Raw genomic sequence first — 17,051 nt, 5'->3', positions numbered from 1 at the left:
GGATCCCCGACGAACGACAAAATCAGCCTCTGGAGGAGCATCTTTGCTCCACCACAAGCTCGGGGGCTACTGTTGGGGAGAAACATTAACGACCTCCTTATGCCCCTTAAAACAACAATCATAAAGGCCCGGGCCCACCTACGGCGATAGCGATCCCTGCCGACCCGGCATGGACAAGGAACATTCCACTCCGCCTCGCCCGACCCAAGGTCCGAGGGTTGGACCCGCCCGACCCTTCACTAGCGGAACTCCGTCTCGCCCGACCCACGGCCCCAAGGGTCAGATGCGCCCGACCCCTCGCTGCAAGGCTCCACCTCGCCCGACTCCGAGCGTAGGGCGTCAGACTCATCCGGGCCCACAAGACAAGGATCCACCTCAGGCGCAGACCAGCAGACGAGGGTGCGGATCTCGTGGGCCCCCACTAATCTCGCCATAAATGCGTCGCGGCTCTGGCGCGTAGAAAGGCGCCCGCGCTCCTCAACGTGACCCGCCACAAGTACCCGGGCGGAACACTATAGTCACGATCGCACATGCTACAGCGACCGCGGCCTCCCCTGTTCGCTGTAGGGCACTCATTACCTGCGGTCCCCAGCACAGGAGGGAGTGCCGCCTGCTTTCGCGCTCAGACCGGCGACAGGGACACGACGTCCGTGCTCCACGGACAACGCGCAGGACTACAGGGGTCAGCCATCCTCCACGACGCGCCCCGTTGCGGCGGCTGGACACCATCATCATGCCTGGCGTCAACGGTCGACCAGAAGACCGTCGACAAGATCCAACGTCAGCCGTCCCCTTCCGGCGGCCACACTGACGGGAGACAAGGGCCGGAGATGAAGGTGGCGACCTGGGAACTTGGTTCTTTCCCCTGTGTTTTACTTTACTTAGCTTATCTCTTTTACTTCTCCACACACCTGGCTCACCTGTAACCCCTGTGTCCTCCTTGCGCTATAAAAGGAGAACCAGGGGCCCCAAGACCAGGGGGACTCTCAAACCAACAGAACCCACATACTCTCCCGACGAGCATCAGTGCACACCCAAGAGACTTGGGACCAGCTCCCTCTCTCACCTGTTTGTACCCTCTACTACAGACCTTGCGTGAGTAACACGAGCAGCTCCTCATACTGGACGTAGGGCTATTTCTGCCCAAACCAGTCTAACCCCGTGTCCTCTCACGCCACCATCCGAAGCCTTACGCGCATAAAAGAAATTTACTTGCCGTAGTCTTGATCCGCTAATCTCGACAACGACAGATGATCACCCCCACCATCGCCATTACCTCCAGCACCAGTAGCCATATCTATGTACCACAATTTATTTAGCTCATGTTTGCAAATGAATAAATTATGAACAAATTAGGATTTTTTCCCACAATTTATTTAGCTCAAACATAACATGTAAATGAAAAGTTTCTCCATTATAGTTTATTATAAAAATGACTAATTACATACCTCTATTTCATCTTATTATCTCTATATACCACAATTTATCTCGCTCATATTTGCAAATGACTAAAAATATGAACAAATTATATTTTCCCATAATTTATTTATCTCATATTTGTAACAGACTAAACTATGAAATTATTCCTCTAACCTCATATCAATTTCTTTGATTAATACGAAACATAGCATCCAAAAAATTGTAGCTTATTCTAAAAATCACAAATATGAGCTCTAAATAACACATGCATATAAATGAAAATTTTCTCCATTGTACCTTATTCTAAGAATCACAAATTACTCTAGCTCCATAAAACTTAGTATACTAACCATGTATCAAGGGAGGATGAAGTTTATAACTTTTAGAATATTGAATGAGTAAAATCCCCACGAAATGGTCAAAAATCTAGCAGCACCTTCCCTATTACGCCATGAATGGATGAAGCCTGAGCTGGAAGAAATGGCTCGGGCAGGAGGAACAAAACGTCTGATTTATAGGAGGGAAGTTAGTACCAGTTGAGGGTTCCAACCGGTACTAAAGGTCACCCGTTAGTACCGGGTGGAGCCATTAGTACCATGTGTAAGCTTCACCCAGTACTAAAGGGATCAGGCGGGCTTCTGGGGAACTAACTGTTAGATCCGGTAGTAATACTCACATTAATATCGGATAAAAAACGAACCGGAACTTAAAAAGCTTCTGAACAAATGTCGAGTTTCCAAATAATGATAGCGGCAACTTGGGTATCAATTCAAACGTGCCCACGAAGTGTCAGTTACTCCAACTTGGTTTGGTTGAAACCTTGGATAGATTAATGTTTGGTTGAGGCTGGAGCTACAAGCCAAAGGGATAGATTAATGTTTGGTTGAGGCTGGAGCGATACACGGTATCCTGACGCTTTTTTTTATTGCCTGCCAATCGCAAAATGTCCTTGAAACAACACGCCCGGACCACACGTCGGTCCGGTGCCTATCACGTGATCGCCAACGGTGGAACCTAGAAAAACAGGCCACCAAAGCCAGCCTCTGAATCTCACTCCTACCTGTCACCTCGGCTGGATGCCGCCTCTCACCCTCAGTCTCTCCCTGGCGAACTCGCCGGAAACCGGCGCCCGTCTATAACGCGGAGCCGCCACCGTCCCGAACACCTGCGCCTCACCCTGGGTCCTGGATGGGCTGGGTTTCGCCGCCGGCTCTTCGCCGTGCGCCTCGTCCGCCGCCGCTTCATCATCTGCCATGGCACCGCCATCCACCGAGCTGCTCCAGCCGAACTCCACCATGCGCTGCTGGTACAGTTTCATGGCCACCACCAGCATGAAGACCGCCCAGACGCGCGCCACCGTGGAGGAAACGTTCCAGACGAGGGTGAAGACGGCCGCCACGACAGCCTTCTTGTGGGAGCATGACTCCCAGGCGTCACTGAACCTCTCCAGCCAAAACTTGCCTGCACGCCATCAAAAGCATCCAAAATTAGCACTACACACACTGCACAATCACAACCCAAAAAGTTAAGAATATATGCCATAAACTTTTTCTTTGGTTGTTGCTCTTCTTATTGGGCGAAAAATAGCTGACAACACTAGGATAGGCATTGTGGTCTGTCCTTCACGGATGTTCAAGAGAGGTGACAAATCATGCTCAACTGATTGCCGTTTGCTTCCTGCCTGTGGTCAATAGGGTTCGTGATGTGTTTTGCCCGTGCTATCATATCATGGAGCTAGACACTATGATTATTGCCGGACAAGTGAAAGTAGTAGGTCTAGTTTAAGTGCTAGTGCCCTGCTATCATGAAAAAGAGAAGATATGGGTACGTGGAACCAAGCATAAAGTTCACTGCATTATTTGTTTTTTCTTAACCTAATTTTCATATATATTTTTCTGTTGAAGGAGAAAATAACAAAGGATGTTGTGTTTAATTCTGCTGTTGACATGAAACAGTATGGTAGGATGAATAGAATGAGAAGGAAACGTGAGGAAGGAACAAACGAGATGCAAAATAAGGTTTTGGACAGTGACAAGCTATCTAACATCTTCGCTCACTGATATCATGAGACGTGATGACTCTGATAGATGACTACATGTAGCGGAATTACAGGAATTCTTTGCCACAATCAACTACTTCATCACATGGTGTTTAATTACCACTTTGTTGTGGTTGTGGTTGTGGTTGTGGCCCTAATTGGTACGGTGGCACAAGGTTGCTTCAAATTAAAGCCCAAAAAACAGCACCAGTTAAAGAATCAAAGTGGAGATATGGTAGCACAACAACATCACACAGAAGACATCTACGATCATGTGTGGTTGTTGAGATGACATGCAAAAGTTGAATGAGTATGTCACGCACGACTCACGAGCCTAATTGTTGTTTATTTCTGTGTGGACTGAATGCCCGATGGGTTGGTGAGCAAAAACAAACACCAAACAGATGACCCTACATGCAGTAAGGGGACAGCTAGCGAGGATGGGAGACCAGATCTAGGATATGAAATATGTTTGCACAGGTGAGTGATTCATGTGCCTACACTACAACTGCAAAAGGATAAAGCTAGGAAGCTTCAGTACTGACAGTACATGCATGCCCTGTGGGTGAAAGAATCCCAGAAGAACAGTACTTTCATAGTCTTGCTAGCAAAGAGAATTTAACACCGCAGTTTCATCCCGTGACACAAGCTAGTATTCCAGATTAAACAAGCTGCAAATTTATTAGGTACTATAATCTGGTGGACTAGGATACATTTTGTACCATATGTTTTTCTTGAAATCTGGCTAGCTAAGAGAGCACCAAAAAGCTATCATCCAAGCAGAAAAGTCCAAGAGTAGGTTTACTAAGCTATATGACATGATACCTTGGTGATGATACATCTTGGGTAAACCTAACCATTAGAACTAATATTAGCCAAAAAAATTATTGTTTAGCATCAGCTAAAATGTATTCCCCAAGATGGACAAGGTGGCCAGGGTGACCCCCAGCACTTGCTTTACATGTAGCTACTATTGTCCTATTCACCCAAAAGTAATTTCAAAACTAACATGGTTTTGTTACTAATCAGCCTTCGTGACACCAGTGATGACTGATGAGGATGAACACTAGTCGTTTGGAAAGATTCTCTCTTTACCTTTTTGCCCCCATGAATGAATATGAAAAGGAAAGGACACAAGGAGGCGTGGGCCATTAGGGACAGCATCTATCAGCTTCATACCGTTCGGGCATGGACCACGGCGTCAAATGACAATCAAGCCCTCCTTGACCACGCGACACATCGCACGTGCAAAAGGTAGGGGGGAATAACCGTGCCCCCTCCTCCGACGCGAAAGTTACAACTTACAAGGGGTATTATACTTCGGCCTCGGATCCGAAAAAGCGACCGATTTACTTTTACCCTCAGAATACCTAGGCCTAACTATGCTGTCACTCCTAATTTATTAGCTAACATAGGCTGAAGAATGCAGACAAGTCATGATTCTCCTTGAAGATGGTAAACATTAAGCATAGGTCAAATCATTCTTCTTTTATACATTATATACTATTATCCCTATACGAGGATAAAAGATGCTCTAATGAAGTAGCATTAAATTTATCATATTGCTATGCTATTTCCAAATTTCTAGTTTAAATTTACATGTGACACCTCTCAGCCTCTTGGGTTACATTTGGATTCATACTTTTTGGCTGAATGGATACGATAAACTAGAACAAGCAGGGTAAGTCACATTCAGATAAAGGACTGCTCAGAAGTCAGAAGCGCCACCTACCCATATTGGAGCACTACCAATGTGTATGTATATATGTGTGCAGTCCCACAAACCTATGCTCCTAACATTCACAAAATTCTTCTGTCCTATACTCCAGAGTTCACCTTGTAACTTGTTCATAATTACCGGGCCAGTGGCCACTAGCTATACACATGCTCTTGTGCCTTGGGGGACCAGTAAAAGTGAAAAAGTGTGTACCACGGTTATAGAGGAGAAAGCTTGGATCCAACACCAAAATTCTAGTACAAACAAAGCAGCCAAGGTTGCGAAAACGGGGTGTTCAAGTTAGAGTAGCTGACAAGCGGATCCATTCAACAGTAGAAATCTAGTGGGCCCATTTATCAGTGACTGGGTTTGTGTGTTCGGGTATGTTAGTTGTGTTAATGGCATGTTTGTTGCCGTGAAAAGATAAAATGGAGGTATTTTTTTTTACTTACCGTATCGTGCCAGCTGCGTGGAGTAAGAGGCGCACACCTTCGGGATGATGAAGACCCCAAAGAACACTGCACACACAAGCAGACCAAAGGCACAAAAAGTCAGTGACTGCAGTGGTTCTCCATGCACCTTTAGCTGTACATGTAAAGTTGCTGATGCTCCTGGTCCCAACATGCATTCCTACGGTTAAAGTTACTGCATCCTAACTGTAAACTGCTTCCTACGAAATGTTCATGAAATCCCCATGGCTGTGAGTTCTGAGTTCAGAAGCTTTTTCATTTTTGTTTCTTGTTGAAATGAAGAAACAAAAATAGGCTCTCAGAATTTACTGGGGTGAGAGTTAAAGAAGTTCACAGATGGTGATGCATGTATTGTTTGCTCCAAGGTACTTACCCAGTTTGGCCAGGGTCCAGAGGGTGACAAAGTTGCCACACCGGGCCATCGCAAACAGTAGCAATGCCAGCTGCAGACCAGAGCACATGTGTCCCCTTGTCAGTACAAATCCAGAGATGTCCAATCTATGCCAGATACTACCTTCCAGCAGGTACAGTGTTTTTTGCCTATTATTCAGAGGAATTGGGTTTTACCTTCATGGTGGTGGCAGGTTCGCCAGAGAAGAGACACCTCAGATTTAGGAGCACCTCATTGATGTATGGCAGCACCAGCCTAAGCAGCCAGATGGCCTCCTCTTCCCCAACTAGGTAGCACCTCTCCTCGTCTCTCTCATCATCACACTCCACAGTTTCACCTCTGTTCATTATGGAATTGCGCAGGAACCGGAGGCCAAGGTAGATTAGACCGGCATATGAAGCTGCTGTGATTGTGCTGCAGAAATTCAGAAATTTGACAGAGAAGGTTAGGTGGCTGCTGCTGCTGTCAGCTTGTCACTCTTTACTGTGCAGTCTTTTAGATTCTGATAACTTCAGAATAACATCGCAGTAAACAGGGATTACTTGAAATTTAGGTCTTTGGCGTAAGAGGAGGAAATCAGCAAGAAAGTCCCTAATCCAAACACCAGTGCAGACTTTGACACGTCTCTCCACATCACCAAATTCACTGCAAAACAAGGGGCAGAAAAGAGAGAGATGAACCATCAGCGCCTGATTTTGTTAAACAAGCCTATCGAATTGGTTATGCTCTTGAGAGGGAAAAAATCTATCAAATCGGTTGGCATAGAGTAAGCGTTACCAATATTTTGCATTCTTTCATGGCTTCTGCTGGGCTGAGATGGTCTGCCCTGAATTTCCTCATACTCTTCAACTTCAAGACCATAGATAAATTCCATTAATTAACAAAAATGTTGGAACAAGAAGATCAAAGAACTAAAGAACAAAACAGGAAATGCTACTCACCTGGAGGAGTGCTGACAGGCTCTTGCTTCGGAATCCGGCGAGCAATCGCCGGCAAAGATTTCTTCTCTGAATAAGTCAGAAAGTGCATAATTGAAATTAAAAGGAATTAGGGAACCGCTCAAATTATAACTGGACTGATATTATATTCTCTGATTTTTTAAAAAAAATCACAGTTACCTGGAGAAGGTTTTGCCGTCTCGAAGTTAGTCATGCGGTGAACTACAATGGGTGTCGTCTTCTTCTCCACTGCATTTGGGGAGGATCGGAGCAATAGGTGGCATGAGACAAAGATCGGTGTGAATCAGAATGAGTTTCGCATCTGAAGAGGAATTCACCTGAAGGAGGGGTCATAGACTCCGGGTTGATCGCTCGGAGATCGATCGCCGAGGCTAATTTTTTCTCTGGACCATCAAAGAACAGGAAGATGAAATCGAACTGACAATTTCACTGACTCCAAAATAAGCGAAAAAAAGGGGTGAGTGGCCGAAGAACTGAAATTCACCTGGAGGCGGCTTCACTGGCTCTGGGTTAGCAGCTCTCTCATCTTCCACCGACAGCGTCGGCTTAATCCTTGCTACATTAACAGAAGGGGACAAGGAGTGATGCCATTGGAAGACAGGAATAGCAATCTGCAAGTGAAAAAAAAATGTAGAGGGAAAAATGGGAAAAGCTTTTTTCTGAAACTTCGTCTCACCTTTTGTCGGTGGCTCGAGGTCTTGGTCGTCGTCGTCCACTGCAACACGGCACCAATCGAGGAGCACAGTCACATTAGTTCATCGAGAGACGAATCTGGCAAGGACAATGGGGAGCAGCTACGGATTCCTTGCCTTGGTGCAGAGCAGTTTCGTCGTCGTCGATGGCCATGTGATCCTGATCCAGCATCTCCTTCTCCTCCTCCTCCTCCGTCTCCAACTCCTCGTCGTCCAATTCGTCGACGCCGTCGTCCAGCTCCTCCTCCACTGGTTCCTCCGAAACGCCCTTGGCTTCCTCCTCCTCTGGGGCCGCCTTGTGCACCTCGACGACGACCACCTCCTTGACCTCCCCTCCACCGACCGCCGCCGCGGGCGCAACCTTCTTCTCGGGCGTGGTGACCCTCGCCACGGCCCGCCTCGCTACCACCGCGGTGGTGGTCGTCGTCGTTGTAGTCACGGCGGCGGCGGCGTCGGAGCGCGACTTGCGGAGGTCCCCGATCGCGGTGACCGGTTCGGACGCCTTCCAGTTGCGCCGCTTCTTCGCCGCGGCGGCCGCAGCGCCCGTTCCGGCGCCGGCGTTGCCCTCGCTCTGGTTGCGGCGCAGGCGGCGGTACACCCGCATCCCCTCCTCGTCGGCGGGCTCATCGGCGCCCCCGGCGCTGAAGACCTTGACGCCGCCCTTGACCTCGTCCATCCTCATCCGCGTCTCCCACACCGATGCGGACCCCGTGGACGCCGCGGCCGCGCCCCGCACCGACACGCGCCTACGCCCGCCGGTGGCGGTGGGGGTACTACTGCTACCCGTGCCGCCGCCGCTCCCCTGCTGCTGCATTTTTGTAGATGCTGGGCTCGGCTCCGCGCTCTTGGCCGGTCGTGCTCCGGGCTTGGTTGCTTGCGTTTGGAGGCTGCCCCTCCGGGTGCGGTCTTCTGGTGGCGCTGCGGGATGTCCCCTTCGGAAATTCCTTCCCTGCTCTGCTCCTGGCTTGTGCCGCACTCAAGCGCAGAGCGCCGTCTCTCTGTGCGTGCTTTCGAGGTGGGCTGCGAGGAGCAGTGTGCTGCAGGCTTTACCGTTGTGAATCTGAGGTTCCTTTCCCTTTTCTTTTCTGTGTTGGTGGACGAGGGTGGGGTTGGATCGGAGGAGGGAGGAGGTCAGGAGGATGGCTTTTTGGTGTGGGGGACTGGTGGGTATGGTGAGCTGTGAGCAGAGGGCAATACAGAGTGGAAGCGGAGCGCTGGCTCCTCTGCTATGGACCTCTGGTCTGGTGGGGTGGTGGTGCCGGGTAGGGGCAGGGGCAGAGTGCCGGGTACGGGCAGGGGCAGGTGTCGCTTCGGGATCTTGGCTGGCGCCTGGCGGCCTTCGTCCGGGTTCCTCCGGGAAGGTGAGAGAAGTGGAGGGACGGAGAGGCGGCCGAAGTGGCTGTGATTGTTTCCGTGCGGCGCATTCCGCTCTGGCCGCGTGACACCGTCACGTACGCCGCCGCAGGGAGCAACGAGTGCGGAGGTGCCCCCGTGCGGGCATCAATTTCCGGGCTTGGCAGGCACCAGTCAAGCCAGCCTTCCATCGGGGAGGATCGGATCGGCCTGCGCTGCAGATGCAGGCACGGGCGCACGGCCGCACGGGCGTGCGTGGGGGAGGTGTTGTGGTGGCCCGTGACCGCGCGATTCCGGGAGATTATCCGTTATCGCGCATCGGACGGTTGCGGCCGGCAGGCCGTGCCGATCCAACAGGATGGCCACTCCAACAGCCGGTGGCCACGTCAGGATACGCCGTTCTGCGCGTACGGTTGAGTCGGCAGATATTATGCGTTGCATGTGCACGTTTTGTTATATTTGGTACAGAGGTGGTATGGCATGGCATGCTCGCCATGGTTGTCCCTCCGCTTCAACAAATCAGCATAACTCCTACAAAATTCTATGGAAACAGGCATTACAAGCAGTAGTACTCCATCCGTGCTAAATCGTAGATCTTTTTAACTTTTATAGGTACATAGATGATTGTATGCACTTAAATATAATGTATGTCATACAAATATCTATGAATCTAGAAAAATCAAAATAACCTACAATTTGAAATGCACGGAGTATAAGATAGAGTTTGTGAGTTCTAAAAAAAGTAACTACAATACTAAGGTTGCATGTGCACGTTTTTGTTATATTCGGCAACTTTTCACGACATGCGCACCATTGTTCCTACTCTTAATGAGATATTTTATATACTCCTTTTATATTTGGCGCATATTGAACTTTTGTCTAACATTAAATATAAAAGAAGGGGTCTCCTGACCTCAGAGGTCAGGGACCGTGTGGTGGTCGGAGTGGTGCAGCTCGGGATGGTGGTGTGGGTCCCTTCCGTGGGACCCTCTTGTCTTGTTCCCCTTCGTCGGCATTGGGTTCGTACGGTTGGCGTGACAGCCCCTGTGCGGCATGGAGTGCTTACGTGCGGTGTGGTCTACACCGGGGCGTGCCTCCGTCTCGTTCGCCAACCACATGGCAGAGAACGGGACGGACACTGTTGCTGGCCTCCGTACCTGTAGCGGGTAAGCAGGCTTAGGTCAGCGGCCGGGCTGAGGCATGCCACTCACCCCGGCTTTCCCCGACCTGCTGGATGCCCTCACGGCCGCTCTACGCCATGAGGTCTTGTCCTAGGCCCCGCTTCTTACGCCGAGCCTGTGGCAGGCCTTCCATGACCGCTTTACCCTGCCCCTGATGGACCTCTATGGACCATCATAGAGGGGTTGGTCATGATGACATCCTGACACCTGTGTGCGCATACGGGCCTTGTGGCCTCTTCCCTCGGGCCATCTTGATGTGGTCCAAAGGGTGTAGCCTCACCTTTGGACCCCTTGGGTAGAGGTCGACACCCTCTGCCAGGTCACATCCCCGCGCGTGGGCCGTCATGGAGTGGGCAGGGGTGCCACATTTCGCATTCAATGCCTCATGTATGACCTCGGTTGCCCTTAGTCAAGGGGCAGGTGAAGCGCTTCGGGCCTCACACGGGCCCTACATCCGAGGTGGGTAGTACGGTGGGCCGCGGGTGTCTTGGACTCTTCCTGTGGGTGTAGCCCTGGTACAGGTACCCATCAGTAGCCCCTGAGGCTTCCCGTGGCCTTGAGGTCGAGGGGAGACTCATCCGTCTCACTTGCGCACCATGCGGCGGTCATGGTGTCTTGTAGGTCTGCGCGAGCAGACCCACTAGGTATAGCGCCCAAGCCTCAGGGTGAGTTGAAGACTCGCCCCGACAATACCTCTATCAGCACTGATCTCAGTCCGTTTGCTTCCTCTAGGTTCGCGTGAGCGGACCCAGTGGGTGTAGCCTCCAAGCTTCTGAGGGAGTTGGAGACTCGCTTAGAAGGTTTGATGCGGTCCTGGAGTGACCTGGCAGCGTCAATCCTCATGACACCGTTAGAAGGTTTTCATCTGCCCGCCTGGTCTCTTTACGGGCTCTCATGGGTGCATGGTCGGGACCGGTCTACCCGGTGCTTCGCGTCCGCGTCGTATCTTGAGGCCATGCTTTAGGCCCCGTCCCATCCCGCAGGCGCTCGCATGGGTTTGTTAGTGTGTCGGGGTTCATGAGGCCTCTCACTGGCCGGCTAGCATCCCGCGTGGCCGCGGTGGGCCTTGTCATCACGCCCCACACAGTCTAGCGCCCGAGCTATAAAACCTGCACCTAGCGATGCTTCGGCCTCCAAGTCCTGCTCCAATGTCTTCAAGTGTAGGTGGTGGTAGGATGAGGTCATTGCATGGGCACCTCCAACCTTGCCTTGGTGGCTATCGTGATGCCCTTTCTCGGTGCTAGAAGAATCTCAGCGAGCGGCTAGGCGTACCACGGAGGATCTGTGGCACCTTTCCTCCCATTGTGGGTCCTACTCCAAGATCATCATAGATCGGCGGACCACTAGGTGTGACAAAGGCCACCATGACGTTGCTGAGCTTGTTTGGGAGAACTATGGCCCCCTCTCGCTTCCATTGGGAGACTTTGAGAGTGGTTGTGATTTCCTCTCTAAGCAGGGGAGATGGCGGCATCACTTGTTGGAGTTGAAAGTGCTCTCATCCTCGGTACCACCTCCGCGTAAGTGGCTCCCGATGTGCTGGTGCTACAAGAAGATAAGTGATGTGAGCACCTGCCACTTCATGTATGCCCTGTGGGCCCTAGGTGTTGCCTCGTGTGGCAACACTAGTGTTTTTTGTATCTGTAAATGGTGCTTTGAGCGGCTCTTCTTGTAATGCTTATCCCTTGGAATAAAAGTTTTATCCCTCATTTTTGCCATCATTGGCGCACCTTGCCTCGAGAGCTGGTTGCTCCGAGCCCTTGTTTGTGCAACTCCTGTGGGAGCATACTTGTGAGGTTGGGGATGCGACCCGGTGGTCCCTTCGCAGGGAGTTGCTCCCTACCTGCTGTCAATGTTTTAGACCGGCAACTCGCCTAGGGGGTACCCTAGGTGGTCTTTTGTGTGGTGGGTGTCGTCGAGAATCAAGGAGTCCATGGTGATGTAAGGAACACGATTTAGACAGGCTCAGGCCGCTAGATTGCATAATACCCTACATCCTGTGTGTTGATTGTATTGAACTTGGATGAGTTGTCTTTGAGGGGGTCCCTGCCCACCCTTATATATTTGGGGGAGCAGGATTATAGGCTAGAATCCTAGTCGGATGTAGTTACAGAGTTCTACTCGATGTAGACAGAGTAGTTTCCATATGTATGTTGACTAGTCTTTGGGAGTTTGAGTGGGCTACGTTCCTTTGCCGTGTAGCCCCCGAGCCTTGATTACGTCCGAGTACGCCCCTTAGTGGGCCGCATAGGGCCTACTCGTGGGCCAGGGATGTAAGCCCGACAAGCCCCTGAGTACTTTGTAGTTGAGCGGAACAGTTCCGAGTACTCAGAAGCCGCTACCAGAGTAATTCCCAGTGTTCAGCGGTTGTAGTGTCTTCGAGGACTTGAATACTGTCGTGTGGCTGGAAGGTACTCTTCATCTTCTTTTTGCTTTGAGTTGCTTCTGCCTTGAGAAATTATATGGTAGTGCGATGACAATCGCACTCCATATGGAGTAGCCCTCGAGTCTTAGTTTGAATCGAAGAATCAGACTGAGGGTCAATCCCGTGTTCTAGTTATTCTAGCTTTAGTAGTCTTTAGAAAAAAAGAAAACTTTGTCCAGCGGGTACGGTATCCGCAGCGCCCGAGCACTTAGGCGATTTTCCGTGGTCGATGAAGTGGTCAAAACCTCTTGATTTGAGTAGCCGTTGGATATTATGGTGATAAATCCGATTTATATCTGACCATTGCTTAATTGATGCTTGGAATCCGGAGGTGATGGAGATATAATGGGGAGGGGCCCGCTTATGATTAGGGTTACGTTCTTTTTAGCAGATCTATTTTGTCCCCTCCCCCCTTTTCCTGTTCATCTTTGAGCCGTCGTGCTTTCCAGTGCCGCTACCGCCATTGTTGCTTTCTCCTTGACCTTGAGTGAGATCTAACATTGATCCTTTCCTTCTTTGCTATCCCTAAGGTTGACTAATGTGTATCAAGAAGATGGGGAAGAAAGCTGAGAAGACTCAAGGCCAGGCCGCGGCTGCCGATAAGGTGAGATCTAAATCCAGAAAGGGAAAAGAGCTCGTGCTGCCGGCGTCGAATTGCGGCCCCATGAATCAGACTGTGCTGCTGCCACCTGGAATCACTTGGCAACACTCCGTGATGAGGGAACCCGCGGTCCAAGCTTTAGTTGATGCTAAGCTTCTTCAGTCAAAACTTCAACTCGAGTGGAGGCCTGCATTTGGCAATGCGTGGCAATTCGAGGAGCATCCAAAGGAGACTATCATGGTTGCACCCTTTGTTGAGAGAGGACTAGCAGTGCCCACTTCTGATTTCTTCAGAAGCATTCTCGAGCACTACAAACTTCAGTTAGTTCACTTGAACCCCAATGGCGTGCTTCATATGTCTATCTTCATACACTTGTGTGAAGTATATCTAGGTGTCCCTCCTAGTCTTGAGCTTTTTAGGAAGCTGTTTCGCTATAAGCCACAGCCTAGTGCGACTAAGACGTAAGTTTTTGGAGGTGTCGGGTTTTATCTTAGGAACTCGGGTGCTTATCTTGACTACATTTTGCCTAACTCGCATGGTGATTGGAAGAAGAGATGGTTTTATATTGGGAACCATGATCCTGTTTTGCCGGTAGTCACTGGACATGCTCCAAAGCATGAGGAGAATTGGGTGAGCCAGCCTGAGGACACCCCTAAGATTTCCAATCTACTGTCTCAAATTGCTGAGTTGAAGTCGTTGGGCTTGACTGGCATCAATGTGGCTGCCAGTTTTCTCAAGCGGAGGGTTCAGCCTTTGCAGCAGCGGGCTCACTCAGGCTCGGAGTTCTTGGGTTTTGATGACCCGTCGCGTATGTCTCCTGATGACATATCTGATGATGATGTGGAAGCGTTGCTGGCAAAGTTCTTCAGGAACTATCAGGGGGTACTAGTTATTCCAGGAGTCCTTCGTCAATTTGACAGTTGGTATGGGCCGAAAGAGGTATGTTCTTTTGCTTGACTTGTATTTCTCGAGATGTTGGGATATCTTTGAGTAACAATTTGTTTGCAGTCCCGGGTTCTTTTTGGCTATCTGTCGCAGTCTGAGGGGGAGGAGATAGTCGTGGCTGACTCTGAAGATGAGCCTTCTCCTCCTACAAAAAAACAGCGAGTAGTTCGAAAGAGGGCTGCTGTGCAGTCTGTTTCGATGTCGAGTTTGACCCTTGAAGGGTCGCAGAGTACCAAGGTACGTAGTCGTTGTTCTTTGTAATTTTTGTATAGTTGTCTAGAATCTTTGATGATCTTAGTTGATTGGGAAGGCTGTCGACTCTACTCCTGGTGTTGACGAGGCTACTTCCACTGAGGTAGTCGCTATTGCCAAGGATGCTATGGTCAGTGTCGCGGCTTTTGAAGAGTTTCTGGTGGGGTTGCCGCTTGTAGACTCAGGAGCAGCCCCCGAGCCTACAGCCCTGGCATGATCAGCTACCGAGTTGCCAGTCCTTGAACAGGCTGTCGTTGGTGCATCTTCGGTCGTGACAGATGTCACGAAGTCACTGGTGATTGCTGTGGCTCTTTGTTATCCGATGTTATCGCTAGTGGTGAGTTTTTCTGACTATTTTTGGTAGTTTGAAGCTTTCATAGTCTTATCCTTGATTTGTTTTTGTAGGCCTTGGCGAGAATATCGTGCCTCCTGCTGACCTGGTGGTGCCGAGTACTCATCTGGCTGTTACTAAAAGGAAACGTGTTCGATTGCCGCCGCGGTCATCTCGGTGAGTTTTGGATAAGTCTTCCTTTGTATCGTGTTTTTGAGCTTCTGAAGGACGTGTGTGTGGCAGAACCGCCCAACTTAAACCGGCTTAAATGCGTCTAATTGCTTTCAGAACAACAATTATTCAAAATGCACTTAAAACAGTGTAAGTCCGGTAGTCCGTCAAGGGTTTTGTTCACAGAACTCCTTGAAAACCTCCACGGTGTGTTCCATAGCTATACATCAGGATCGCTTCCATGATGGGATAGCATCAACAAACATTACATTTTTACATACATACTAGAGGTACGATTTATTACAAATCATAGATTGAAGAAACTTAACAGTGCAAGCTAAACCATTGCTAAGAGTTTAAAATATAAACCAGTCCGGGGTAAGTAATTAAACATCTAATTTTATTCTAGGGTATCATGAGACTCATAAGATACCCTAGTTCTTCGGGGCTTCCTCCTCGGTGGGTCCCTGCTGGGTTTTTGAAAACAACAACAAAGGATCCACCAGCTATGTACAACTGTTCGAGTTGCACATAACGACCTTTCGATTGGTTGTAGCCAACGATCGGAAATATGACTACTCGAACCCAAGGACGCACCCCGACATGGGACCCCACATCTGGATTGATCTCCAATGTGAGTTTTAGGCTACGCCCCTGCCCTTCCACTGCATGCCAAGCATGGGTACGAAATATTTCCGAGCAGAGAGCCAACTAACCTACTGAGCTTGTTGGTTCCCATATAGCAGTAAGCAACCAGGTAATATCACTTGATCACTGGTTAAAACAAGGATCGGTCCTTAATCAAATTAACTGAGTAGACGGAATTATGGAACTCAAGACTCCTTTCTTGATTCCATCCAAGCTTCCATCCACTATCTTCCAAAACAAGTCATTTCCTTGGTATACATGTTTATGACAATGTTACCTTAGGTTGCTGAGTACCATAGGTACTCAGAAAGGATAAAGGTAGCGCGATTCTACTTTGCTAAGCATGGGATACTTACTAACTATTTGGAATAGGTGGCAAAGATGTCCTTAATAACAAGGTTGGATTATGCATAGAAGTAAGTTTTCAATCAACTCCTAGACTTAATGCATTCATAAAGAAATAATCAATAGTTGGACACATGAAATAATAACTCCAAAAGTAGATAGGCTTAAATGCACCGGGGCTTGCCTTGATTTGTAAAAATGTTAGCGTTGTCCGATGGTCCGGCTTTGTAGGGGATCAACTCAATAATCTCCTCAAACTCTGGAGGTTCTTCAGAAATTTCCAGAAATTCCACTTCTGGAGCTTTAGTGTCTACGATAAAGTGCATGCATGAGTTAGAGATGCAACTTTTTAAGCACAGGACTATACAACTTTCTTCATGATAAAGTTGCAAGCCAACAATGACTTAGACAACTTAACCTCATGATAAAGTTGCAAGCCAACAAACTCTACCCATAATGTCTAACTCACGATTTAGACCTCCCTTATTAAACCCATGTTAGACTTTTCTTTTTATTTTTGAAAAGCATTTGAAATAATTTCTAATGTAAAAGAAAATGAAAAACTATAGATTAACATTTGTTTGGAATTAATCAAAACATTATTCAGAATTTTATTTATTTATAAAGCTTAAACATTTACTTAAATATTTTAAGTAAAAACATTAAATAAATACTTAATCTTTATCTTCTTATTTAAAAATGTAAGCCTTTTCTTTTATTTTTGAAAAGCATCAAAAATATTTTCTAACCTTAAACTCCTAATTACTATAGATTATGATTAATTTGTAATTAGAAAAGCTTTAGTTCATATTTTATGTATTTTGGAATTACTAAGTATTTATTTAATACCTTTAATTAAAGGCACTAAATGAATACCCAAAAATGTTTCTATAAACAAATAAGTTTTAACAATTTTAAAATGTAAAGGAGATAAAAACAAACCTATTAAAATTTATTTCACTATTTGTGGGTGCTCCTATGAATTTTGGTGAATTAAAAGGTGCAGCAGTTATTTAAATCCATTTTAAAATCGAAAACTCCAACCTTATCCGAACCCCCCTGGAATTCTTTTTCTACCGCCCCCCCCTTACCCACTCTCACCGACGCGTGGGTTAG

At 48.4% G+C, this 17,051-nt stretch overlaps 1 protein-coding gene across 1 annotated transcript; it reads right to left on the bottom strand.

The window, feature by feature from the left end:
• Nucleotides 1–2,317: 2,317 nt before the first annotated feature.
• On the bottom strand, nt 2,318–8,942 carry LOC117861096 (uncharacterized). The gene is made up of 12 exons (XM_034744585.2): nt 7,804–8,942; nt 7,671–7,709; nt 7,479–7,550; nt 7,312–7,377; nt 7,154–7,222; nt 6,977–7,042; nt 6,813–6,884; nt 6,578–6,680; nt 6,212–6,449; nt 6,018–6,087; nt 5,627–5,692; nt 2,318–2,880 (listed from the first exon to the last, which is right to left on the bottom strand). Exons 1-12 carry the CDS (start codon nt 8,498–8,500, stop codon nt 2,483–2,485), a joined length of 1,956 nt encoding a protein of 651 aa, XP_034600476.1. The 5' UTR covers nt 8,501–8,942; the 3' UTR covers nt 2,318–2,482.
• Nucleotides 8,943–17,051: the final 8,109 nt, after the last annotated feature.

The sequence above is a fragment of the Setaria viridis genome, chromosome 6, assembly GCF_005286985.2.
Source record: "Setaria viridis chromosome 6, Setaria_viridis_v4.0, whole genome shotgun sequence".
Lineage (NCBI taxonomy): Eukaryota > Viridiplantae > Streptophyta > Magnoliopsida > Poales > Poaceae > Setaria > Setaria viridis.
This window is presented reverse-complemented; position numbering and strand designations above follow the sequence as displayed.

What these genes read in the sequence shown, in the direction of transcription:
- LOC117861096 (XM_034744585.2), bottom strand. Translation starts at nt 8,500, where the DNA reads ATGCAGCAGCAGGGGAGCGGCGGCGGCACGGGTAGCAGTAGTACCCCC. An exon ending in TGAAAGAATGCAAAATATTG is followed by an intron (nt 6,681 to 6,812) that starts GTAACGCTTACT and finishes CTTGTTTTGCAG; the next exon opens with TGAATTTGGTGATGTGGAGA. An exon ending in AACCTGCCACCACCATGAAG is followed by an intron (nt 6,088 to 6,211) that starts GTAAAACCCAAT and finishes TCTGGTCTGCAG; the next exon opens with CTGGCATTGCTACTGTTTGC.